This window comes from Catharus ustulatus, chromosome Z, assembly GCF_009819885.2.
Source record: "Catharus ustulatus isolate bCatUst1 chromosome Z, bCatUst1.pri.v2, whole genome shotgun sequence".
Lineage (NCBI taxonomy): Eukaryota > Metazoa > Chordata > Aves > Passeriformes > Turdidae > Catharus > Catharus ustulatus.
This window is the reverse complement of record NC_046262.2, coordinates 1,357,684-1,385,398: the sequence shown is the minus strand read 5'-3', so window position 1 is coordinate 1,385,398 and position 27,715 is coordinate 1,357,684. Positions and strand designations below refer to the sequence as shown.

The 27,715-nt window shown below is 40.4% G+C and overlaps 1 protein-coding gene across 4 annotated transcripts in view; it reads right to left on the bottom strand.

The window, feature by feature from the left end:
- Nucleotides 1-27,715, bottom strand: part of DYM (dymeclin) — a 210,249-nt gene that overhangs the window by 38,574 nt on the left and 143,960 nt on the right. For all 4 annotated transcript variants that reach the window (XM_033085598.1, XM_033085600.1, XM_033085599.1 and 1 more), the window contains 2 exons: nt 27,429-27,531; nt 5,081-5,263 (listed from right to left, as the gene is read on the bottom strand). In XM_033085598.1, the coding sequence (XP_032941489.1) occupies nt 5,081-5,263; nt 27,429-27,531 (286 nt within the window). The remainder of the gene's footprint in view (nt 1-5,080; nt 5,264-27,428; nt 27,532-27,715) is intronic.

Genomic DNA, 27,715 nt, shown 5'->3' with positions numbered 1-27,715 from the left:
TAGTAATCAGCAGGATCAAGGTTTTTCAAAGGACATTTTAAAGAAAGCCATAAAAACTTAGTTCTTAAGTCCTGCAGGTCTTACAACAGGGGTTGCTATGCCAGAGCAAAGCCAACTTGATTGATTTTAAAATCCAGCAGGGAAACGTCTTTGAAGAATTAAATTCCTTGTAGGAAATTGCATCAATTGAATCCTTTGCATCACTAAGCCATTGCTCCCAACCTTCTGATGTCTATCAGACTATTTTGCAAACAAAATTCTAGCAGCTCCTAGTTAGGCCTGTTCCGCCACCTGGTATCAGTTGCTGGCTTGTAGGAAATATGAGAGCAGTGAAAGCCAAGGAGTTCTCACCATGGCCATGAACCAAACACATCTTTAGGAATGATAAGCGAAGAGTCTCCACCAAATTCCTGACATATCTGAGGTGGCTGACCAAATTACAGACCACCTCTGAAGTGGAGGCACATAGACAGCTCCCTGCTGAAATATTTCTGCACAAGGCCAGAAGAGAAACCATAGCATTCCACTTTGTTCACCGTTCAGAAGAAGAATATCCCATTTTAGCTAAACAAGATGCACTATTTCCTACTAAAATGGCTTTCTAAAATGAAAAGTAAAGTAATAGGAAGCAGAAGGTATTTTTATGTCAGTTTTTTCTGCACAGTATTAATGGTTCCCATATGTTCCCAATCAGCTGGTAATGGTGATTTTTAGATTTATAAAAACACAGAGGCAAATAAGTAGTTTTCAATAAAAAGTGGTCGATACACTGATGACCCTTATACATTCACCTATTTTTGCCTCAATGATGAATCACACAGAGATTATGTGTATCTCCAGAATAAACTGAATGGTCCAAATCCTGAGGAACAGCCCAGAGTTACTGTAGCCAGGTCTGTACTGAAGGTAACCCGGGCATTCCCGCTCTGGTCTGAGCTCTGGTGGGGTGAAGAGGCATCCCCACACCTACCTGTGCCTATAGCCCTATGCTGATTTCTCCTCTGCCCCAGTGCCATGCTGCCAAACCTCTGCTATCCAGAGATCCCTGAAAACCTACCACAGCGCTTCACTATTCCTAACCTTGGGAAAGTCTTTCCTTATGAACTGTGAACCCACAAGTATGTGAAAGAGATTATCCCATTTCACTTCACAGCAGCATTTTATTTGAGAAATACCACATCACTTTACCCTTCTTGTGGCAAATCAGCACCTACAGAAGTTCTGCTTTCTACAGCTCTTAATTCTAGCTGGAATTTCTTTCATGGTGCCAGCTGATCATGAGCACAGGGATGCTCACGTGGGCAATGGCTCCTGGGCTGTGCCCTGGGGTGTGACACAGCCCCAGGGCAGTGCTGTCCCCTGTGCTGGCACTGCTGGGACACCTCCAGTGCTGGGGACAGCTCTGGAACCCTCAGGACAAGAGACACCGAGGGGCTGGAGCGTGTCCAGGGCAGGGAACGGAGCTGGGAAGGGGCTGGAGCCCCAGGAGGGGCTGAGGGAGCTGGAAAGGGGCTCAGCCTGGAGAAAAGGAGGCTCAGGGGGGACCTTGTGGCTCTGCACAACTCCCTGCCAGGAGGGGACAGCCGGGGGGATTTGGGATCTTATCCCAGGGAACAGGGACAGGAGGAGAGGGAACGGCCTCAGGCTGGGCTGGGGAGGATCAGATTGGATACTGAGGAAAATTCCTCCATGGAAAGGACTGTCCAGCCCTGGCACAGCTCCAATGGTGGAGCCCCCAGTCCATGGAAGGGTTTAAAAGCCTTGTGGACATGGTACTTGGGGACATGGGTCAGTGGTGGCCTGTGCAGTGCTGAGGAATGGTTTGACTCGATGATCTTGAAAGTCTTTTTCAATCTAAATGATTCTGAGATTCTAAACCCAGAGTAATCCAGCTAAGATGTTACCAGTGTGATTAGGCTTAGAGGACACCCCTGGGTCATTCTTTGCTTGTGTACACACACAGAATTGCAGCTGATGCCTTTTTCTATTTGCATCATGAACTACTCATTATTATATCCCCACTATAATCTCTAATTAATTCTTCATCAAATTTTTACCCTTTTCACCTCTTCTATGCTTCCTTTTTGGTTGATGAGTACATTATGTCCAATAGAGTAAAAATAATAAGTCTTTACATGCCATATCTATTTCATACATTCTTGACAAGGCAAACTGGCAACTGTTCTGGTGTCCAAAACTAATTAGAGACTTTACATGCTCTGTATTTTGGTCTGATTTCTGCACTGTTACAGATTATCACACTGTTAGTATTTCTCTATGAAATACAAATCTGGACTACAGTTTACAGTCAGAGAATCTTCCATCAACTGGTGGGCAGAATTTTCTGGAGCAGAGGGATGTCAGAGTGACACAGCGCGCAACAGGCACCCACCGCTCATGTGAATCTCCAGAGCTATGATTGTAATCAGAATTCCGGAATGGTGAGGGACCTTCAAATGCCATCTAGTCCAATCCCAATGCACCTTCCACTGTCCCAGGTTGTTCCAAGCCCATCCAGCCTGGCCTTGGACACTCCAGGGATCCAGGGGCAGCCACAGCTGCTCTGGGCACCCTGTGCCAGGGCCTGCCCACCCTCCCAGGCAGCAATTCCTTCCCAATATCCCATCCAGCCCTGCCCTCTGGCACTGGGAGCCATTGCCTGTGTCCTGTCACTAAATGCCATTGTTAAAAATTGCACGCCTGGTCCCACTGCAGCATGAGTGCAGATAATCCAAACACACTTTGCTGTTTAGAGAGAAATACCAGGAGAGGGAGTTCAGGATGGAGCAGAGTCCCTGCAGACATTCTTGGTGAGTTTCAGAAAGGTAATTTTTCTTGACCACTCTTGCATTACCAAAAGTCACAAAATTTACCATTTCTATCTACAATTTACACAGTTTGGGCCACAACATTTCACTGATCACAACAGCCTGAAAGCCAACACAGCTCCCCAGTACACAGGAAGCTGGTGGGTCCATCCTCTTCTGAATAATCAGCCCTGGTCACATGAAAAGCCTGGCCAGCTCACAGCTCTATCTGAAAGCAGGCTGGGATGGATGCTGAAATAAGAATACAAGAGCATGTCAAGAATAGGGAGATTCTCCCAGCTTTCAGCAACATACAGTTTAGAAATTTGTTGAGCCAAATCTTTTAAGATTTTTTCTCTGGCTCCTTTCAGAGCTCAGCTACATTTCAGACATCCTCAGTGTCCCATACAACTGTGAGGATGGAGCTCCCAGCTACACCACTGCAGAGAAAAGTCTGGCAAGCTCTTGGAGACAAACTCATTTTGGTTCTTCTCAGCTCCCTGCAATGTGTACAGTAAAACTAACATGATTTGCCACTGTTGCAAGGGACAGCAAGACCAGTTAGAACATTCTGGCTGTAGCACACAAGACAAAGACTGGTTCTGTGTGGTGCTGCCAATACTGTGCATGAAGTGCAGGACCTGACAGGGCAGATGAGGAGTCAGATGAATCTCATCTTTTATTCAGATCTACAAGCCTGACAGCTTTTACCACTTGCCAGATGGTGACAGGTACATTTTAAAAAAAAAATTTAAAAATTCTTTTTTTGACGTCTTCGCTTCTCTAACAAAGGAGCTATTTAAAAATTCAACATGCTCCCCTGGAAAGCTTTAAATAGTTTCTGAATGTAACTGGCATTATGCTGTAACCCAATATTAAATAGTTTTGGGGAGGAATTGTTTAAATTGTTGAGGAAAACCTACATTTAACTGTTACAAAGGAAAGGACGTGCTGCTGTCTGTGGGAGGCACAGGGTTGCAAACAGAAGGATCTGGCCACCACCAGTTATCCTGGATGTGGGCAAGTAACCAGAGAAGGTCCCTATCTCAGTCAGGAATGTAGACAACTGTTATCTTCAGTGCACTATATCCTCTTTACATAACTTGAAGACATCTTGTTCTAATCATGCAGACAGTATCATGCTGCCTGTAGTCTGCAGCTGCTGAAAGTTTGGAGAGTTTTGAGCTTCAAGTCCTCCACTCCCCAAACTTCTGCATGACCAAAAAATGTGAAGAGAGAACACAAGAGGAAGGAATAGGTACAGAGCAGGATTTCAGTTCAACTTTTAAAACCACTTTCCTCTACGGGCAGTCAGATATCTGCCAATCTCCTGTAATTAAAAGCAAATCAGCCAGAAATGCTGCAGATTATTAGACACAATAATATGTTATTCACTGCATCCAGAGACTTAGCACCCTGCTCAGCTCTCCCTTCCAGTATTTTGCACCCAGTGATCATAGTATGGTTCCAAAAATTGCTCAGCTCTGCAAATATTGACTAGAAGACAGAGAAACGTGTAATGCTTCAGATTTTTCTAGCAGCAGCTCAGGCTCTCCATATGAACGTTAGAAGTACTATCAGATGCTGAAATAATTAACAACTGTTTCCCAAAGTCATACTCCACAGAGAGCCACACCGGTAACAGCTTCTTACCCACAGCAATTTTCTTCTGTTTTCTTCTAAAATGTTTCCTTACACAAGGGGAAGGTTACAGTGAAGAAAACACTTGGCAGGTGAAAACAACACATTCAGACACAGACAGAATAAGACAGCTGAATGCCTGCTCCTTAGTTATTTAAAAATAGTTCCCTATAATCATTAATAGGCTGCTGATAGGAGTAAGAGAAAAGAAAAAGGATTGTTAGATGATGAAAATCAGCATTTGCTCCCCCAAAAGGCAGGTTTCTAACAAGGGGCAGTCAAGAGAAGCTGACATTGTCCTCCCTTTGGAGGGTGAAAGATGTGTCACAGCTTGGGAATTCCTTACCAGAGGCATCTCAAAATCCCTCTGATTCTCCCATGTTAAAGATGTGGGACAGAGTTGTTAAAAAAATTAGAAGATTGGAACTAAATGACCTTTAAGGTCCTTTCCAACTCTGTACTTCTATGCTGCTCAGAAGTCAACACAGAGCAGACCCGAAAAACAGGCAAGAAAAATACAACATTTTAAAACAAACCAGTAAGAAGTGATAAATATTTTCCACCTCTCAAGAGCAAAAAGAGATCACATAACCAAGTGTAACCATCTTTGAAGCCACGTATCACTCACTCACCAGGTCTATATTTTGCATGATGTCCTGGAAGGAAGGGTGAGTCCGAAACTGCTCGAACAGATCCCGCTTGTAGAGCAGAGCGTACACCAGGTTGGGGTTGTGATGGAGGGAGTTGGTCAGGCAGGAGTTGATGATCTCCAGCATCATTCGGATCACCTCCTCGATCACATTCAGGTCTTGTGCCTTTAAGAAAGGAGTAAAAGGTCAGCGTGCCCTTTTCCACTGTAAAATATTGAGTAATAAAGGCAGGCCACAGGTAATCGTTATTAATAAAGCTATTAGCTGGTAATCTCTCTATGGTGAGCAAATCTGGCATCCATGTGTCTGGAAAGCAATCTGTTTTCTCCAGTAATCACCTAAATTTTAACTGAAATACATCATACTAGTACTCAGTCCCATAGCTTGATTCTCCCAACAGGAGCCATGACATAAAGCATTACCATATCGTAATCAGCCAAATTCTTAAGAGTTAAGTGAACAGTCTTTTCAACCCTTACTATTCTAAGTAAAAGCACTTCAGCATATCATTAATCTATTACATTTCATGTTGAACCCTTTTGCAGGAAGGAGGGACAGGGAAAAGAGAGAAAAAATAACGGAGAAATAAAAAACAATACGTGAAAGAGAAAAGCAAAGGCAGGAGAAGGAAAACCGACTGGATCAAACATCACTGCACCTTGAACATCTGCCATAGTTACCAGACTTTTCCCCTTTGACTATTTCTTAAAATTATCTTCTTGGCATTGAAGAACACTTGCAATAAATGAAAAACTTGTAATAAATGAAAAAAGGAATCTCCTTTTGTAGTACACTAAGCCTTCACACCAAGATAAGTTTGTAGAGCTTTTCATTTTGTCAGTGCATTTGACAACTCACACTTCCTCAGCTGAACAAGCTGGCATGTGAACTCCTGCCAGCTGCCTGGATTTCCCTCCTTGAGCTCCACATCAGGGTATCTCCAATATGATTATTCTGACTGCAGAGCAGTCTGTCCTGCCTTGATATAGGGTAAAAAAAAAGGCACATCTACCAATCCTTTCAGTTGCCTCCATCACATCAAACCCTGGACTGTGAGATTTTACAAGTCTGGCAAGATTGTGAACCATACTACACCAGTTTGAGTTTTCCTGCTGGGTATGAACAAAGAAACCACCAACATTTCCTTTTGCCAACTGCCCACAAAGTTCATTTTCTGAGTTGTCTCAAGGTACTTAAATTTTTCATTAAAAGGCAGTGGTTGGGATGGTTGGCATTTTGTTGGGATGTCATTCAATCTGCACACAGTTATTTTCTGCTACTAAGCAGTGCTGTAGAAATTGTCATGTGGCAGATGTATGCTCCCACCAAGAAGAGAACACAGGAATTTTCATTATCCTGTTTAGACTCATAAAAAGCAAAATTCTTTGCTACCATTTTTCTCTAGCTGCTTTCAATGCAAAGCAAGGTGCATTTCTTCCTAAAAGGGTAGCTCACAGAATCCCAGAATGGTTTGAGTTGGAAGGAACCTGAAAGTCATCCAGTGCCACCCCTGCCATGGGCAGGGACACCTTCCTCTATCCCAGGCTGCTCCAAGCCCTGTCCAGCCTGGCCTTGGACACTCCAGGGATCCAGGGGCAGCCACAGCTGCTCTGGGCACCCTGTGCCAGGGCCTGCCCACCCTCCCAGGGTAAAATTCCTTTCTAATATCCCACAAATACTCAGGTAGTGGGAAGGCATTCCACCTTGTCACATCTCTCAGTCCCTCATCCCAAATCACTCTCCTAGATGTGGCCCTGCAGAAGGCAGCACCACTCCCCTAACCTGCTCCTCCATTTCTTCTGTGACACTGAGAACCAAGGAGAAGTGAGTTCCCATCATTATTCCCACACTTGAGTCTGGTCATCCCCAAAACTTGTCTTCTACATGTACAAGGGAGATTTAAGTGGAAGCTTTTTGGAGCTCTTGTTTAAAGAAGAATATTTCATGCATGCATTCCAGCAAAATTCCTTCTTCAGCAATGAAGCCTGACAGTAAAGGTTACAGATTTTTTTTCTGAATGTAAGTATCTCCTATTTTTTAATGACTTTGCCACCTAAATTAGCACTGGTAGTGAAGCTAACAATGATGGCAGAAACCCTTACAAAGCTGATTGCTGTCAATGGGATCATATTCTTCTATGACAGAAATAATCTTTACTTTCAAAACGCAGGTGGTTCCTCTGCCTGTAGTTACCTAGTTATTGTGCTATGAAACAGCATCCCAGGTAGGTGTTGTCAAGGGCATGCAATGCAAAATACTAGACAAAAATAGAAATAACCGCTTCAGCTGGGATCTCAAGAAAAATCCAGACTAAACTCACATGGGAAATGGTGCTTGCCTATCAACTCAGATTTACTGCAGAATGTGCTGTATTATGGTGTATTTTTAAAAGCTCTGAGTGCTGTCACATTTCTGCTCTCAGCAGGGTGAGCTAGTGACCAAGACACTATCCTAAAATACAGACTACATGACTTTCACAGAAATAATATGAATTCAAATCAAGTGGGATCTATCCAGTTACCGGAAAGGTAACAAACCACACAACCACTTTTCAAAAAAGAGATGTTTTTTAATGAAAGGTGTTCAGCTAAAAACCCAGGCATATAGCTAACTGAAACAGAAAGCATTGCTAACCACCTTCCAATAGGCTGGACACTCTACTAGTGGTCAGCTTCAAACAATGAAAAGGTTCAGAGGTTATTGCACAGTAATTAAATTTAATGTTTTTAAGAGCTGATGGACAGAATAAACCATCTGTATTTCAGCTACCTCACTGCAGGTGCAGAATCTGGGACCCCCATGAAAAAAAATAAGAGATATAGTGAAGATTTTTACTCACAACTAACTACACAAGAAAGAATTTATAAGAAGAATGATCTCCATAAAAGACAGAGAAGTATCACTGAATCCCTTTATTGCATATACATTATCAGAACTGTCCGTTCCTATAATTGGAGATTGAATAATTCCTAAGGGTTTAAAAGTTTTCAAAACAAGGGAGAAAACAAGCACAAATCCAAGGACAGCATTTGGATGAGGCAGTGGAGAAATGCTGATAAAATGCCATGTGGTTTTCTTACTCTGTATCACCAGTACCAAGCTACAGCCCCACAGCAGCCAGACATGGTATCAAGACAGGTATAAATAAAGTTACATTAACATTTTGTTTTTGCAGTTTATCACCCTGTGTTTTACTTTCAGAGCAGCTGAAAACAGCTGAAATGCTGAATGTGTGTGGCCAAGGCAAGGACTAACACATCATTCTCAGCAGCTTTGTAAGACCTTTTTTTTTAACTGGATTAGCTGTTATATTAAAAGAAAAGTCAAATATTGATTTGTGAAACATAGACATGCCTCAATCTATTGAATAGTATTTAATGGAGAGGAGTTAAAAGTTTCCTGTTGCTTACACTTGACAAATTCAGTGTGGTACTCACATTTAAAATTACTACAATATTCTTTTACAAAACAAGGCTCAGATAATGCCTCTGTCAACATTGACATGTACAAGTCCTCCGTCACAAATTTTTTTGGTTTATTCCCACAGAAATAATTATAACCATCATTAAAAATAAAAGTGGAAGGTAAAAGCTTGGTACCAACACTGTGAGACTGAAATCATGCCTGCAAAGGGGACAGGAATATAGGCACAGCCCTCAAATAACTGTGGGTAATTCCTGGCAGTCACCTCTTCTTCCTTCTCAAGAGAGAAATCCAATGAGATGCTTTTTCCCAAAGATTCTAACTTTTAAGGCAAAAAGACAGATGTTGGTCGTGTTCTAGATGCATAAGGGATAAACCAGGCAGTGACAGCTAAAAGACAGCCAGGTATACAACTGGGTAGTCTTTTGTTAAAAGGAAAAAACAAGTAATCATGCCAGAGAAAAGAGAATGGAAATAAACTGAGAGGATGCAGGGGAAAACACAATGAATGAGAACATTATCTGGGAAAAACAATTTCAGTTTGATAAACACTATCAAGGAACACACAAAAGTTCAAAGCCAAGGCAAATGATGGGCAGAGCTGGATGTTCCTGGATCTGACCATCCTGGAATATTGTTGCTTTCTTTATTGCAGTACAATTAATAATTAGCATGGTATCCTTCTGGGCAAACACTTCCACAGAACTCAATACTTACATCCTGATGTGTAGAATCATTTGAAAAATATATGGCTTTTAAATATCAAGAGAAGTTAAGCAGCCTAACCACAAAACCCCAGGCATATGCTCACAGTTCAGCTCTTTACAGACATATTTACCCATCATAAAAATAAAAAAATCACTGTCAGCAGAGGAGGCAAAAACTCAGTGTCACCAAAAACCTGTTTAATTTATGGTGCCCCATGTCCTGGTTTGCATAATGGAACACTCTGAGTGCTCATTCTTTTAATTCAATTTGACATTGAATTTATTTTGATTATTGAGATGTTAAAAAACTGATTTTAAAAGTTCTCTCATGAATGAATGCAAATCTCCACCCTCTAAATGTTACCAGTTCTGAGGAGATAAAGGGAGGCATGTCTTGTGTAATTCAGCTTAATGTTGCATAACCATCCCTTGTGGCTTGTGCTGTCTAATATAAACAGAGACAAAATTACTCAGCTTTCTGTTTTCTTTCCTTCAAAGTTAGTTTATATGGAAAAGAATAGCTTGTTGAAAAATCAGAATTTAGGTGACTTGTGATGCTATGAAATGGCATCGATAAGCAAAGGTGGACATGAGTTTTTCTTCCATGATGAAATTAGCTTCTTGATTAGTCCATTTTTGGACCTTCAGTCCTGGGTCCAGGCTGGAAATCAAGCATTGCCCTTCTTCAGATGGTACCCAGGGTATTACACAGCACATATGACATTTTGCATTTTTGGTCATTAACACAGGAAGATGTGCTGCACACTCAGCCACAGCTGGCACAGGTTTCCCAGAGAAGCTGTGGTTGCTCTACCCATGGAAGTGCCCAAGGCCAGGTTGGACACAGACCCTGGGATAATGGAAGGTGTTTCTGCCCATGGCAGGGGTGGAACAAGATCAGCTCTAAGGTTCCTTCCAACCTAAACCACTCAGGGATTCTATTCCATGATTCTAAGTACCACTGGCGAACAAACTTAAGTCTCATGTGCACATGACAATTACATGCTTCAGACTAGATATTACAGATATGATTATATATCTCTTTATTGCAAGCTGAAATTCAGTTAAATGCAATGATTTTGCTTTCCTTGCTCTTATCTGGATGTACAGTAAACCCCAACCCAAAGCAATGAATAACTGCAAGCCCAAAGAGGTCTATGTTCTAACTATTTAAAAAATTGGAGATCTAACAGAGAAACTTTTCCTTTGTGACAAGATTGATAGGAATGGTGTTATGCACCATATGACAATGGGTATGGACACCCAGGTCACTTGTGAGTACTAAAAAAAGCCACATTTCTCACTGTGCATTCACATCACAGCAATCTTCCAGCCAAATTATACTTTTAGCTAAATAACTGCTAATTACATAGTTAGGACAATAAGCAGGAAGAAGCTTATCTGGCTAAAAAAAGCAAACCTGAACAGCGATTGGTAAGGGAGTACGCCACAACTGCACAATGTAAATAGGGTAAACAAAAACAACAGGAACACCACACCGTGCTGAAGTCTTAATTCAAAGAAAGCTGACGAAATAAAGTGGAAATGCCACATGTAATTGCAAAAGAAATACCTGATGGAAATGCAGGCTAACAAAAAAGTGACGTCCAAACACAATTCTGATCTTAACTGCTTGTGACAATGAATGGCTTTCAGTGAGTGGGAACTTGCTGCCAGTAATAAAATGCTTTGGTATTTAAGTTTTCAAAAGCGCAAGTTGCGTTATGTCAAAGCTTGGTGGCTTTAGCTCATTCTGACCAAACACTGCTGGTCCCTCTCCAGCAGAGCCAGGAGTGCACACAGTGTGCAAAAGCAGCTACTTAAAACAGCTGGACATGATGTAATAGTTTCCTTCCCAGGAACTCCACAATTCACAGAAGGAAAACGACCTCGGACTCACCACTCTTCTGCTAGTTCTGAGTGACCCCTTAAGGACATCTGCTCCCTTTGCCTCTCTTTGCAACTCAGAAAATCCCAGAGTGGTTTGGGTGGGAAAGGACCTCAAAGCCCATCCAATTCCACCCCCTGCCATGGCAGGGACACCTTCCACTGTCCCAGGCTGCTCCAATCCCATCCAGCCTGGCCTTGGACACTCCAGGGATCCAGGGGCAGCCACAGCTGCTCTGGGCACCCTGTGCCAGGGCCTGCCCACCCTCCCAGGCAGCAATTCCTTCCCAATATCCCATCCAGCCCTGCCCTCTGGCACTGGAAGCCATTGCCTGTGTCCTGTCCCTGCATGCCTTGTCCCCAGTCCCTGTGCAGCTCTCCTGGAGCCCCTTCAGGCCCTGGAACACCAGGGAAGGCTGCACCATGTCTGTGTTGCTGCATCCAGACTGTGGGATCATCCTTCATCTTCAGTGCTGAGGCTGAAGGCCTCATACAGATGTAGGAATAGAGAAAAGGTGAGGGTGGAGATTGCACAGGCAGTTGTAATTATGGTTCTTCTCCATTCTGAGCCCCTGGTCATGATGACTCACCATAGCTCTTCATCTGTAATATTTTCAGTTAGATTCAACAATTTGCGAACGTAAATTACAAAAAATTATAGTCATAAACAACTACTTCCTTCATGACGCAGATATGACTATAAAGGCAATTTTGTCAGAAATGGAAAAAAAACCAGCATACATACCCTGCACAATTAACAGATATCAAAAGGACTAAGAATGCCAAATTAACCTCAAACACACAAGTTCTGTGACTTTTTTTTTTACCAGAGAGAAACCGGCAGCAAAAATTTGGTAAACTGTTCTAGATCTATAAGCTGCAGCCACACAAAGTATAGCTGAACAGAGTTTCAGTTCATTTTACATCAGGGTTTTTTCCCCTAGCTTTTTACATGCTACAGAATACTTCAATGAATTAGGCTTTTGGATATTGAGTAGGTACTTCTTCTGTCTGTAACACAGCTATTCCACATTTCAGGGTGGTACTCTTCATTTTTTTGTGAGGAACAGACAACAGACACTCCAGAGAAATTCACCTTGATTACATAATTTATCAGCATCCACAACTGTAATGATGTAAATTTCCCTTTTGTCTCTATAGGGGAATATCTACAGTTAAATATTTTTCAAATAATTTATTTTATTTTTAGTAAGTTTAAGAGAAGCATATGTATCTTGTTTGTATTAGCTTTGGGGAGCTTCCAAGAGAGCTGTCTGAATTTCCTGCACTTTCAGCAGAAAATAAAACCTTCAACAAAATAAACTCACTCCGCCAAAGGAGAGGAAGAACAGAGAGGAATGAAGGAAGCTCACAAGAAAGTTGCTCTCCGTGAGCAAAGCAACTTCAAAGCCAAGCCTTTGGTGACCAGAATCTTATCTTTATCTCTTTTACTGGCAACACTCTTTGGCTGCTCTATGTCAAGCTCAGACAACTTTTGGTAAAGTAGGTATTACATGAAAAAATGCAGGGCCTCTAGTGATTATAACCTCAAGAATTAACCCTGGCATCTCTGAGCACTGCTTAGAAATGAAAGCAGAGCTGCCACACCAGAGAAAAGTTTGTTGCCAGACACTTGGCCAAATAAACTGCCCATCCTGACATTCCTCCTCTGCTCTCCCAAGTAAGTGGCAAGCTGAGAGCACAGGTTTTCAGCCATGCTGAGCCAGCCCATGCAGGAACACATTTCCCACGAGGAATGTGGCATTTCCAGCCCGTATCCCAATGCCAGCACCCACCACAGCCCAGGACAAGGCTACACCAGAGGAAATGCCACAGTGTGCATCCAGTCCCAGAGAAAAAGGCTCAGGAGCAGTCTGCTTCAAGGGAAAACACACCACAGGACACCTGCCAAGGAAGCATGCCCAGCTGCTTTCATGCTCCAAAACCGTATTTTCCCAACCTGCACTGACCCAGGAAACAATGAGCCATTTCTGAGGACAGTAATATAACCCAGGGAAGGTGTGGATGCTTCATTGGTACTTCTTACATGACTTCACCACAGCATGGTTACCATCCAGCTGACCTCCCCTTCATCTCTTCTTCCATCCATGCCCTTCCCATATTTGAAATTCCAATCCTAAGCCACTTCACTTCAAAGTATTTTAACTTATCCTCCATCTCCTTCAAAGTCAGGCTCCAGAATCAATCAAAAATTACTATAAAATTGCCCAGAGTCCCTCAGTGCTTTACTGATGCTGGGTGATGCTTCACTTTCATAGCCCTGTTTACTGAGGATTTTGCAATTCCCAGAATCACAGAAGTCCCAAAATAGTTTGGTTTGGAAAGTTTATTGGCGGGGAAACCTTCCACTAGACCAGGTTGGTCCAAACCTCCCCATGAATCAAATCAAAGAAACTGATTTTTACCACAACTAGCTTAGAAAACGTAACTTACTCTGGAAGACATCTACTCAGGGTCTAAACCCACCAGGAAGCTCCAGCATAAGGGGATCCACCACAATGCCCAAAATACCTGACAGTCACCAGCTGGGAACTCAAACTCTCCCAGGACAGTTTTTGCAAACTACGTGCAACAATGACAACAGAATGCAAACAGTATTTAGTAAAACAATACCCAATCATTGTCTAAAATCCCATAAAACCTGGGAAGCAACTGCTACTAGAAAATCACAATGTTCTTACTAAGAAAATTAAAACTGTGAGTTTGTATTTAGTCATACTGTGCTTGAAATACTAATGAGGTTTTCTCGCTGTTGAAAGGAAATGAAGATTTCTCCGTTTCTCCATGAAACTAAGAGGTATTCCCTAGAGGGATGAGAAGATTTTGTTTAGTTTGACTGGTAGAACAAGAAAGAACAAGCCCCATACGCAACCCCAACTCCACCATACAAAGGTAAACAGATCATCATAATACAGGCTTTAATTAACAGAACCAATCTATACTGAGGAGAGTTCGAGGACTTTAAAGACATTCCTCAAGTGAAAAAGTTTCTGAATCCAGCCCTACACGTTCAGCTTAGCTGCAAAATGTCACCAGCAAAACTGTTTGGAGAAGTTAGACAGCAGTAAGTGCTGCAAGAACTGAAACCTCGATAATTATCATGGAAGATAACCATCACAGGATGGTTTGGGCTGGAAGGGACTTTAGAGATTACCTTGTTCCAGCCCCCCCTGCCATGGCAGGGACACCTTCCACTGTCCCAGGCTGCTCCAATCCCATCCAGCCTGGCCTTGGACACTCCAGGGATCCAGGGGCAGCCACAGCTGCTCTGGGCACCCTGTGCCAGGGCCTGCCCACCCTCCCAGGCAGCAATTCCTTCCCAATATCCCAGATACCCTAGCACTCTGTCACTGGAAATCCATTCCCCCTTTTATTGTCACTCCATTCTCTTGTAAAAAGTCCCTTTCCACTTCCTTGTAGGATCCCATCAGGAGCAATGCAGGTCTTATATAAGACAAAGCTTCCAATTCATGCATTAAACCTAGCAGAAGTATTAATAGCAGGGTAAATAGTACCTAATGAAATCTGTAGACCTCAAAGTGTGTCTTTGAGAGGACTTCTGATGACCCTCTTCGAAGCAAGTAATTGTTTCTCCAAAAAGAAACAAATTTAACAATGTTGTAAGAATATACAGTTGCTACACAGGCATTCATTTGTGTGTTTCAGCTGATAGTTAACTCTAGATTTAAGCGCCCTTATCATAGTTTAATGTTTCTTCGGAATGGGCACTAATTTGTTTTATCCTATGTGATGTTAACAAAGTACAGAAATCCATATTTTTATCATGAAGATGGCAAAATATTACATCTTGCAAACGGCCAGGAAAAAAAAAGTAAACAAAACAAACAAAAAAACCCCCCCCACACACACAAAAAAAAACCCACCAAAAAAAAAACCCCAAAAAACAAAAAAAAACCAAAAAAAAACCCCCAAAAAACCCCAAACAATTAGCAGTTTAAACCAAACAATTTTTTTCATGTTTTTCCCTCACATCTCCCAAATTTTACTATGTTCAATGCACTACAGTTGCAGGAATGTAATTTACCCATCAGTACCCTGTCACCCCAGCATCATCTCTGACTATATTATCAAGTATTCTCTTCATCCTTGATATTATGCTTAGCAGTAACAACTGCGACACTCTGGCAAAGCATATATACAACTTCTAGCATATTTCCTGTGAGCCACCTGCTGTCACTCGAGAAAACAGTTTGGTAATTACATATTACACCAGTCCTGGAGTCAGCCCTGGGACAAGGGAGGCACCGAGGGGCTGGAGCGTGTCCAGGGCAGGGAACGGAGCTGGGAAGGGGCTGGAGCCCCAGGAGGGGCTGAGGGAGCTGGAAAGGGGCTCAGCCTGGAGAAAAGGAGGCTCAGGGGGGACCTTGTGGCTCTGCACAACTCCCTGCCAGGAGGGGACAGCCGGGGGGATTTGGGATCTTATCCCAGGGAACAGGGACAGGAGGAGAGGGAACGGCCTCAGGGTGGGCTGGGGAGGCTCAGGTTGAATAAATATCAGGGAAAATTCCTTTCACAAAAGGACTGTCCAGCTCTGGCACAGGTTGCCCAGAGTAGTCTTCATCCCTGGAGGGATTTAAAAGCCATGGGGATGTGGCCCTTGGGGACATTCCCTGCGGGAATTGTTGGACTCAATCACTTTTCCAAAGCAAAGGACCCTACAATTCTACGGCTTTGCAGACCCACAAGCAATTGCACAAGCAATTTTAATTGAGAAGATACCAAAACAAATTGAATATATACTGATCCCTGACTAAAACTGTCAACTTCACAGAAGCTGAATCCCTAAGTTCTTGCCTAGTTCCTCACTGATCAGATCCTGTGGTTCAGCATCTCTGCTATGACACCTAAACCCACCAATGCTTTGGAACTGTTCTCTCCCACTGAAAACACCAATCTGAATAATTTTGACCCAATCGAAGAGAAAAAACTTCACACACAGACTGTGTAATCCAAGTCCACAATACAAACAAAGACTGAATGGAGTTTCCATAATTTCCATACTATCCAAGCAGAAGATTTTCCGGTCCTGATGACGCACAGGATGTTAGTGGGAAAAGTCAGTGCTTCGCTCTGCCCAGCAGCCAAAAGATTCTGTATTCCTGCCTTGGGGTGAAAATTGCTACTGAAGTTTCAGTGGGAGGCATAAGAAAGTCAGAAGGGGCTCACAGAGCAGACGTATCCATCATTACAACCTGGGGAATGCCAAGGAGGCAAGGAATCGTGCTACTGCCTCTTGCACACAGCAAGACACCTGCTCTGCTCAAACACCAAAAAACAGTGCAAAGGGAAACTGAGATGCGCAATGTAACAATAGAAAATCACACAAAATAGAAAAAATACCCCTCTTGACTGCCTCATGACAGTATTAGGCATGTTTAGAAACAGCAATTACAAAAAAGGTTGATTTAACCTGTTGCTGTTCATACAGAAGGTTACAGTGTGCACAAAGAAAAGCTTTTATTATGGCTCAGTATTAAACAGTAGCAGTGCATGACAAAAAATGTCAGGACCCAGATAGCAGATAGCTGACAAGGGATTATGGCATGAGATTCCCGAAGTGCTGTGAGCAGGAATAAGCTGCTTTACAGCTACCATCATATACTAGAGCTGAAGATAAATAATATAAAATGCTTTTATTTCTTATGATATATTTAAAGATAGCAGCATGATTAAAGAGGTAATCCTTTATGACACCACTGTGCACACATACTATATTCATTCCTTCAATGGTGTTAAATGTTTTGAAAATTAAAGGGAATAGCTTAACAAAGATGTGGGAAGCCTATCAGAAAAACCACATTATTGAGCTTTGAAGTGGTTTTCAGTATAAACGAGACAAGTTCTAAAAGATCAGAAAATATACAAAAGTGGTTTTGTTTTCCTCTTACCTTACCAATTCTCCAGAACTAGTCACTGCCAGTAAAAGTATCATTTGTTCTATTAACCTGGACCCAAAAATCTCCATGAACAAAATTCAAGAACTGCTCTCTAGAGCTGAATAAAATGGAAATTGTAAGGAGATGAGAAACAGCCTTCTGAGAGCTGACAGCAAACAAACCAAATAAATGGGGTAGCTTTGAGATTAAATCTCTTTTCCATACATTCCATCTTATTTCTGAAAGACATTTGGACACAAAGACACTGCATCAGTTCTGATAAACACAGAAGTTGCTGACCACTGCTCTGCCGAATGTTCTGGGAGCACAGAGCAGCTGCAGCCTTAATGCCAAAATATGAACCTTTAATTGAGATGTGGAATACCCAAAACTCACAGAAAATAATTGCAGAAGTCTAGGTACACAGGCACTTGTTCCAAAATGAACTACGAGCAACAGATGGTATTTTCTCAAATGTTGAAGCAAAATGCTCTTGATAGAAATATGTAAAAACAGCATTATCCAACTAAATAAAATTTCCTGGAATATTTATGAAGTCTTGTCTATTTTGGGACCAAAGTTAATTTTGTATAGCCTGGTTAATAAAGCACAGCAGTGACAGACAGGGACAAGATAAGAGATTACTGCTGAAAGACAGCAAAGCACCTGGGTATATTGTACATCCATCCCAGAGTCTTCTCACCAAAATCCTGTTTGTGATTATAACTGCTTACTTATAATTCACACTAAGTTTTCTAACAGACTCTAATTAGGCTGCTACATGTTAAGACGGTTAATTTATTGCAGAAAAATAATTTTATGTGTCAGAAAAATTTCACTATGCTTTTTCCCATGGGAATGTAACATGACTCTTCCTATTGACTCAATTTATCAAAATCTAGAAGATTAGTGTTGGAATGGGAAAACTTGTCATTATTTGTACAGATAATTTTTTTTGGCTGCATTGAGTAAGCATCTGATTTCCCTGTGAGTGCCACAAATTATCTGCTGGTAAGTAGATGAAAGACCTGCCTTTGGGAACTGCAACATCCATTTTCTCCTCAGTTTATCTGGGGAGAACAGATATACTTCAGATAATGAGTCCTATTGCAGTGAATAAAGAAAATTGAACCTGCAATGTTACAATATATCTTATTTTCTCTAGAACAGGGTGGCTGTTTTTTATTATTAGCCAACATTATCTTTGAGGTCAAGGGTTTGGGTTAGCACACACACAAATGCTGGAGGGGAACAGGCTCTGTACACACCGTACCAGCTTGATAGCAACAAAAAAAATGCATTGAATCACAGTGTGTCTGGAGAATAAGTCATTCAGTGAGTGGACCACAGCTCACCCAGCTTGGGCTCCAGCCTGAATATGAGCAAGGGGAGCTCTGGAAGAGCTCCACCACATTCCAGCAACACATGTGATGGGCAACTAAAAAAAAAAAAAGGGAAAAAAAAAAAGTATCTTACATGTCTCAGCTTTGTTGCACAGAAGTAAAGGTAATCAGATATCTCCCAAAAGTGCTGGGAATAACAAATACAGGAGGATTAAACAACAGTGTATTAGAGGCTTGTCTCTCCAGAGCCTTCTCTTCCCCTAGTTCTATGCCCGTAACTCAGAGATTCTTAAAAATTGCTACTTTTTGCCCAAACTCTGGGTTATTGTTTCTAAAATTAACCAATTCCATGGAAAAATCCCTATTTACAAAAGCTGATTTAGCATAAGAAATATGCAATGTATTCCACTAATTCACTTAGTTTCTAATCAACAAAGAAATGAGAAAATTAGGACAAATAGCTGATTACATGTAAGGGAATTAAAAGTTTATCTTTTCAATTACACCTGTGAAAAACTTTAGGGTGTCTACACAATTCAATAAAAATGAGTAACAGATTCTTAAAAATTTCTATTTCTTCTAAATACATTCTCTACATTTTCTGAGAGGTTTTTCAGAAAGATATTTCGAAGAGAACAAGAATCCACTCCTGTCAATGAGGATAAACAAAATGTAAATTCTCCCTTCTACAGTTTTTTCAATGCTATTTTCAGGCCAGGTGATGAGGAAATCAGTTTTCAGTAAGTGGCTTACTTTGCTCCATGTGATACTTCATATGAGCAGCAGAGAGGAGCCAATCCTTCTTCAAAACCCATTTTTGGTTTTGAATTTCTGTCTATATTAATAATTTGCCTTCTCCAAATCTTTTTCTTATTCACTTCATACTCAGACTGTCTTTTAATACGGTTGACTCATTCCCTTTAAAACACTCTCCTTCCCTTCATCCCATCATTCAGTTTCCTGGCCACCCACACTGCCAATCAGCAGCAGTTGTGTAACATTATAGGTAATATTAACAAGAGCCATCAGTGGGAGACTTGCCCTCAGCATGACACCTTGAAACGATGCTCAGGGGGACCAGAACTCTCCAAGAAGATAAATTGTAAATATTAACTTGTTTCAGTAACATGGACACAACTTGGAATAAATGTGGCTCTGTAGTGGTACAAAATGGTCCTGTTCCAACATTTTATAGAATTACAGAATTATTTAGGTTGGAAAAATCCTCCAAGATGGAGTCCAATCCTTCCCCCAGCACTTCCCAGGCCACACTGATCCCTGTCCCCAAGTGCCACATCCACATGGCTTTTAAATCCCTCCAGCGGTGAGCAGGACTCACACGGTAGCTGTGCCAGGGCTGGACAGTCCTTTCCATGAAGGAATTTTCCTCAAAATCCACCCTGAGCCTCCCCAGCCCACCCTGAGGCCGTTCCCTCTCCTCCTGTCCCTGTTCCCTGGATAAGATCCCAAATCCCCCCGGCTGTCCCCTCCTGGCAGGGAGTTGTGCAGAGCCACAAGGTGCCCCCTGATCCTCCTTTTCTCCAGGCTGAGCCCCTTTCCAGCTCCCTCAGCCCCTCCTGGGGCTCCAGCCCCTTCCCAGCTCCGTTCCCTGCCCTGGACACGCTCCAGCCCCTCGGTGTCCTTGTTTTTCTGAGTGGCCCAGGACTGGACACAGCATTTGAGGTGTGGTTGTTTCACTTCAGAGAGATTTGAGCAGCCTCTCTACAGGTGAATAAGTTTTTTCCATTATTTTACCCAATGTGAAGCACACCATCTTACTTTTACAGCATGTTTCTCAAAATCACTGTGTCTCGATTTACCCTGATTTATATTATTTTCTTTGTCTTTCCAATGCCAAATTGCAGATACCTGAAATGAAGGAATCTAAAGATCTTTGCTCATGTACTTTTTTTAATAACTTCTTAGAACCCTTTGATAGAAATGGGTGGCTTTTTTATAAACGACAACTAAAAGCATACAACAACCTCACAGGTTAGTCTGTAAATATCCCTGTAAAGTATGAAGAGGACAAATTGGAAACTGAAGGTACAACATGTTCCGCCAATAGAGAAAAAGCAGCACACAGAAATTCCAATTCCAATTAGATATTTAGTACCAAACAGCCTAAAAGGTTTGGTACATACTTTCTTCCTCATCCATTTCCTCTATTTTATATGGCTGCATGTTTAAAAAAACAATTACTGGGATGTTTATAACATATGGTCACATACTTATGGTTTTTAAGCACTACATTTTTCAATCAAAACCTTGCGTTAGGAACACCAGAAAATTGTTTTAATGCATTGTTGAAATAGATTGCTGTTATAAAAATAAATCCTACTCTTTGGAGAGCTACTGCATTAGGTTGTTCTGTTTGTCTGTGGATGTCTGACCAAGATGAACCGTCCAGGTGAATAATTGGTTTCTGAGAAACCCTGAACAATCCATTCATGTGAAAGAGGCAGCAGGAAAAGCATCTAATGATCAAATCAACAAAGAAGGGTGCTTTGGGGATCAGTACTGTTCCTTTTTTCATCCAAACACTTCAATACTTGCCATTAGTGTGAATAGAACAAATGTTGGTTTACATGGCAGTAATAAACAGTTTTATAGAGAGGCTTACAAGGGCTTTATCTCAATAATGTATCATATTTTCTACCTAAAGCTACATCTAAGACCATTCTAATATCTCAGCATTCCCAGGCTTCCAGTTCTCTCAAATGCAATCCAATTAGCTGTGCAGGAGAAAACAAAATTCTCCTGTTTAACTTATGGAGGGGCAAAGAAACCCCAAGATCTCATCCATTTATAAGACAAATCTTACAGCTTCTTCAGTTTAATCATCTTGTCTTTTAAGGACAGTCATTTAAGCAGCCTTCTCAAAAAAAATGGGTTTTGAGTACAGAATTTGAACACATGCCATAATTTATACCCTTTACTGCAAAATAATGACAATGTCCTAAAGCTCTAAAACTATTAAAGAAGAATGAGTAAAAAATTATGATGTTCATGTTTAGTTTATGTCAAATGTTTCTAACAAGCAAAACAAGGGGTTTTGAAATTACTTTAGCGGGTGTTTGCAGTGCTAATGTCAAAAGTTCTTTCACTTATTTGTTCTCCTGCCTCATAAAGCTGAAGAATGAAAGATTTTCAATAAGATGCTACTGCCACAGTAAATATTCCTTCAAAACAAACACATTTTCATCCTTATCTTCCAAAATAATGAGAATTTCAGAGTGAAATAAGGCTTAACACCATCTATGTAACACAAATACCAGACAGCAATGACACTTCCATGTAAGTCCTGGGTGGTGAAAGACCATCACCTTTTTGAAAAACATCATCCTGATGTTCTTCAATGTACTTGTCTACAAATCTTTCAACCACAAGCAATGTATTTGTAAAGACACAATAATGCAAAAACCAGCTGCAAATAACTATTGGTACTTCATAGTAATATACAGAAGTTTAAACAGGCTGAACTTCACCAACATCTTTTTCACCCGATTTTAGGATAGTTCTTCTGTTTAAGGATAATTTATGCAGAATTTTCTCATGAAAGTTTCAATTCATTTAAAGGAAAGAACTGATTAAGAATTCAGACAGAACTGCAGAATTCAGCCATTACTCAATAGAAAAGCTTGCTTTAGATTTGGGTTAGGTTGGTTATTTCAGTCTATTCTGAAATAGCTATTTTTTGGTGATATAAAAATAGGGGGATTAGGTAGGAGTAATATTCTATAAAATATAATTCATCTGGAGGAGGGTATGACTAATATTTAGAAAAAGTATTTATAGGCCCTCTGCTCAATACTGGAGACAGGCAAACCCAAGAATAACCTGATATTGAAAATGTTACTTCATCAGCCATCAAGTCAGAGCAATCAAAAAGAAGGTATTATAGTGCAAAACAAGGTGACTCTCCTATTAAGTGCAACTTAAACAGCTAGAATCCACATACCATACAAAACCCACCTAGTACTATATTGCTTTACCATATGCTTCCAGTAAACAACACCCTAATAAAAATTTTCTTGTATAACCACATTTTAAGTTTACTCCTCTAGACAACATGAGAAACTAAAAATTCACACATAAAAACGAAGCTTTTTAGACCATTAATGATGCGTGGCTAAGGCATTAAAAAAAATCTTGCTGGGTTTCTTGACAACATTTTGAAATGGAAGAAAATACAGACAAAAACACTGCAGAGACCTACGCAGTGGTTTTGGTGGTAAGTAGGTGGTTTCTGAATTTTAAAGAAAGATTGTAACAACAAAAAACCCCAACAAAACTACCCTGGCTTTTTTCCTCACCCTAGTATTTGACAAACATGGACATATCTCAGTCAGGAGTTGTGATTCAGTTTGGCAAAAATTTCCCATTCTGCCAACAGTGTATCCAGTTTACATATTTTGTGAGTTCTCAGCAGTTACCACTGAGCAGTACTTTACAGAGTACCAACTGGACAATGTTAATTTCATCACACTAACCCTATTATGGCTGACCAGTTTATTTGGAAGTAGGTTTAATTTCATTTCTGCATCATTACTGGAGTCATCAGATGATTGTGGGGAAGACTTCCCATTTCTTCATGATAACACAGGTTTATAGGAGAACACTTCCATGTGATGGCAGAGCTCTGCATTAAACTGTTCTTCAGATAATTTAAAAAACCAGATAGAGCTGCAGGATACGTAATGTAATATTAGATATGCAAGCACAGAACACCTGATGAACCTAGAGGTCTTTTCCACTCCTAACGGATTTGATTCATAGAATCACACAATCCTAGAATGATTTGGGCTGGAAAGGCTTACAGATATCTGCTTCTAACACCCAAAACATCACAACATTTATTTAAAGGTCAAATTGTTCTCATCAATAGTGAATGAAATATTTGTTTGCTGCATATTGGATTAAAATTTAACTTTTCTGCAAGTAACTGAATCTAGAACATTAGTAGATTTAAAATCTGTTCCATTATGATTAAAAGACAGCAAATACTGCAGTTCATGGACCTGATTTTACCTACTCTTTAGCAATTTCAAGTTTCTAAGATAAACACGGAACTCTTAATTATAACAGACAATTTCTTCTTAGGAAGTAAATGATGCAGGGGAACCTTTTTACATCAATTGATGCACAGGGGGGAAGTGGGCTTGGTCTCTCTCGGGGAAACCCAAATGAAGGACTATTTATGAAGTATTTGGAACTTTGAATATAATCAAATGTAATAATAAGATATAAGCTCCCACCCCCCCCCAAATTTCTTTTTTGTTGAAACCACTTTTGTAATACTGCTTTTTAATAACCCCCATAATGGCCGAATTAGAGGGACCCCAACTGATGTCATTCATCCCACATAAAACAAACATTGCTTTTTCTTCTTAGCTTTGTTTTACAAGCTACATTACTTCCAGATGACGCTCGAGGGGCCTAGGAGTTTCAAGAGTTAGATGGTTAAACAGACAGCTGCTTTCTATTTACCATATAAATCAGGGAAAAATCAAAGAAGAATCTAAATATTGGAATTCATTTAGACCATTATGGAGCACAAACTGAGGGGGAAAAGAAAATAATACAGAAATCTCATCATCCAGATGCAAAGTTTAATTCTGGTTATCAAGATGAGAGAAAAACTCATCAACATTTGCAGAATTCCAGCCCTCCATGAAAGCCAGCTTTGCACAGTGGGTAAATTTACTGGATTGGGAAGGAGTCAGGAAAAGTCAGCTCTGATTGGGAACTCACCCAGAACTACCAGGCTTTGCTACTGCAAACTTTATATACATAACTATATATTTAAACACATATTTTTAATATATACATGCACACACAGAGCTCACTACATTTGCATTTTTTACATTTTTCCCTTTGAACTGCCAACATGCTTTTATTTTCACACTTAATAACCAAAAAACCCAACAGATTTTGGACAGAAGATTAAAGGATGGCTCTCCATATATTGATTAATCTATTTACTAATACAAAAAGTTCAGTATTACACTACAAGAATTCTATCCCAAATTTCATCCACCACTGAAGTGCTGTTTAGATGACAACACTGTGTATTAAATAACTGAATGTATTGCCAGTAAGTGGGATATTTTTTTAGAATTTTTCCTAACACATTTCAACTTTTTCTCACTAGAACAATTTCTTTTTTACACCAGAATTTAGGAGGCAAGACTCAAGGGAGGATGTCTGCCAAACTACTTGAATCTAATACTGTATCTACATTTGATTTTTAATTTCCTCAATTTTTACATTAAGGAAACTGGTTTTTTTCTTACATCAGCAGGAAAATGACATACAGTTGCCAAAAATCAAAATTCACTCTTCACCCCATCCAGTCTATTGCTAGAAAGATTAGAAAGATTTAACAAGCAGAGGGAGGGCTCAAAAATCATAAAGAATACAATGAATTCCTTAAAAAGACGTTTTTGGGGTAGATGGTAGCTCCAATAGCAGATCTAACAAGCTACTTCCCAAGAGAAGTTAGCATGTCTCTAGTTATGCTGTTAAGCACCTCTGATTTGATAAATTACATTAGGTTGAAATCAAATTACCAAGAAAATCATTGATACATTTACTTAATACATTTGATTTGAACTGAAAGAAGCAAAATTCTCAATTATTTTATCACCAGTTTTCTTGTTTGCTAAAAACACTGGAAAATATACTTTCATTGAATGCAAAAAAGCAAGAAAGATAAACCCAAATGGATTTTTCCCACTTTCAACTGGATCAAAATGTAGTATTTCAAAACAGGTCAATACTGTTACAAAAATAATTAATACTACCATGGCTTATGAAACAAGAAGGAAACTACTCAGCATGAGAATGAGGCTAACAAAGGATGGTGTCTTTGAGGCAATGACAGGGGATGGTTGTCTCTGTCCTGCTGCCTTCTTCATCCTGCTCCTGAGTCTCACCAAACTGACAAGAATTTATCAGGAAAGGACCTGGACACTGGTCCAGCCTCCATAAATGAAACAACTTGCTCTTTTCTCTTTTAAAAACAAAACAAACCCATAAAAAAGCCCAGCAAGAACAGTATCAAGGGCAATGGGGTCAGTTCCTTATTCCAGTTCCCAGCTCTGCTGGTACACCTCAGATCTGACGGCAGACTGCAGTGGATACTCACAAAATGAACATTAACAAGCGTGGCAAAGGTAGAACTCAATATATTCCTACCACCATCAGTGAGTATAAGCTCAGTGACTGTGTATTGGGTCAAAAACTTCTAGAATATAAAGAGTACTATGTTCAAATACCCAGAATTTAAGACAATATCTTAAGTAGTACTTAGAATACTTTTGTGCATCTTTTAACCCTTGGATTTGAGCTGCATACAAATTCCACTTTGCATTACAGAGCACAGTAAGAAAATTGTTAATTCCTAAATTAAAGTGAATGAAAAAATGGTGTGAGATGCATTTTAAAAATACATATTTGATCTGTACAGAACCTGCAAAGAGAACTGCTTATTAGGCAAAGCTCCACCTCTCAATGAACAAACCTGTGCAGAGCAGGCAATATTGGAACCACCCCTTTCCTTAGCTCCACGCTGGGATACAGAGGTAGAATGTGCTTCAGGACTTGAGACATTTCAGTCCCCTCAGCTCCTACACTCCTCCTTGCTCTTACACACCACATAAACACATAAAGGCTTTCAGGAGCAGAATATGCCGAGGTGATGAAATCTGGCCTCGACGTTTTTTAGTCAACTGCCTGTATTTCAGACTGAGCTGTAACATGAGCAATTTGGAGAGGAAAAAGAAAGGACCAGAAAACCATGTTTAATAGTTTACCTTATAGTTTCAAAATACAGGCCATTAACTAATTTTCCCATCCCCTACACCAATCTTCCCAAGTCCTCTCTTTTTCCCTTCCATCCCTCCATGATATCAACAGTAAAAAGAGAAGAAATTCAGTGTCTAAGCCTCTTGGCTGTACTCCAGGGAGCTTTCCCAGCTCTATCAGCTGCATTGTTCAGCTGTCTCTGCATGTAAGGGGACAACTTTGTACAGAAAGCCTTTCCCTGGGCATTTCTTTAACTGCAGTATTGTTTTGTTTACATCCAGCAAGTTAAAAAGAAGTCCAAAGCCTGTAAAACATTTTTCAAGCATTGTATTCTTAAACATCCTAAAATATATATCTTCATATGTATGTTATCACACGCCTGTGTGTGCCTATATGTTTTACAGACAAATGTATCATGCTGCTTTCTTATTTAAGTCACTAAACTATTACATCAAATTATCTTTTTAGGTATTTTTATATTTAATATAAATTAGAGTAATCCTTGAGTAATAGGATATGTAAAGTCTCAGGCAGGCATATTCTGGATCACGTATTAGCCCTGAAAATAAAACAGTTGATACATTTTCATCCTCAAATATCCTGAGCAACTGACAAATTAACTTTTCTTTCCTTCACACAGTACTGCAGTAAGGGTTCAAATGACTACAGACCAAAGATACTTCAACTGTACAAAGATATTATTCAAGTCCTCTCATGATGTCTCCTTCTTCCACCCAAAGCAGAAATTTCCCAAAAAGCCATGCAATTAAATACAAAATTGTTGCCTACTTGTGGGCATTGGCTCAGCAATGAAGGGAACTCTAAGTATTCATGTATCCAGAACATACTGATTTGCCCCATGACTCCAGTACTCCTCCAGAGGCTCACTGGGAGTTGTATTCAATCATTTTTACGCATTTTAAGATTCTGTGGATGCTAAAATCCAGCTCTTAAAAATGCCGTTTTCAACTGTGTGATTTAAACATCCTGAATTACAAATGGCTTGAAAAGCACGACTTGACAGTAAGTCTCTTCCCTCTGCATAGCTGTGGTTTTGTTCTGCCATTTCCAAGTGTAATTCTTGTTTTTTAGAGATGTTTCAGACATGACATCATTCATACAGGTTCCTGTATTTTGATGTTGGTGGTTGCTCAGCTGCCACACTCCGAGAATTCTGTGCAGATTTAGGGATGTAAGACTCGAATTTCGAAGCACCCATTACAACATTTATTTTGATACTCACATAATCAGGAAGTGGAGAGTCGTTTGAACCCAGGGAACCTCTCAAGGACTGCGTGGCTTGCTCCAGCACTTTGTTGTGTTTTTTAGACAACAGAGAAAATAAACTGGGGGAAAAAAATATTAAAATAACTTCACAATAATGTCCTGAAATAGTTAAGACTGTTCAGTAAGGAAAGAAGTCTTATTATATACACTAAATTTTTAGAATGCAATGCACAGTATTTGTATTACTTATTTATTTAACATCTGGGTAAGCAACAGCAGAGTTTGAATCAGAAATATTCTGTA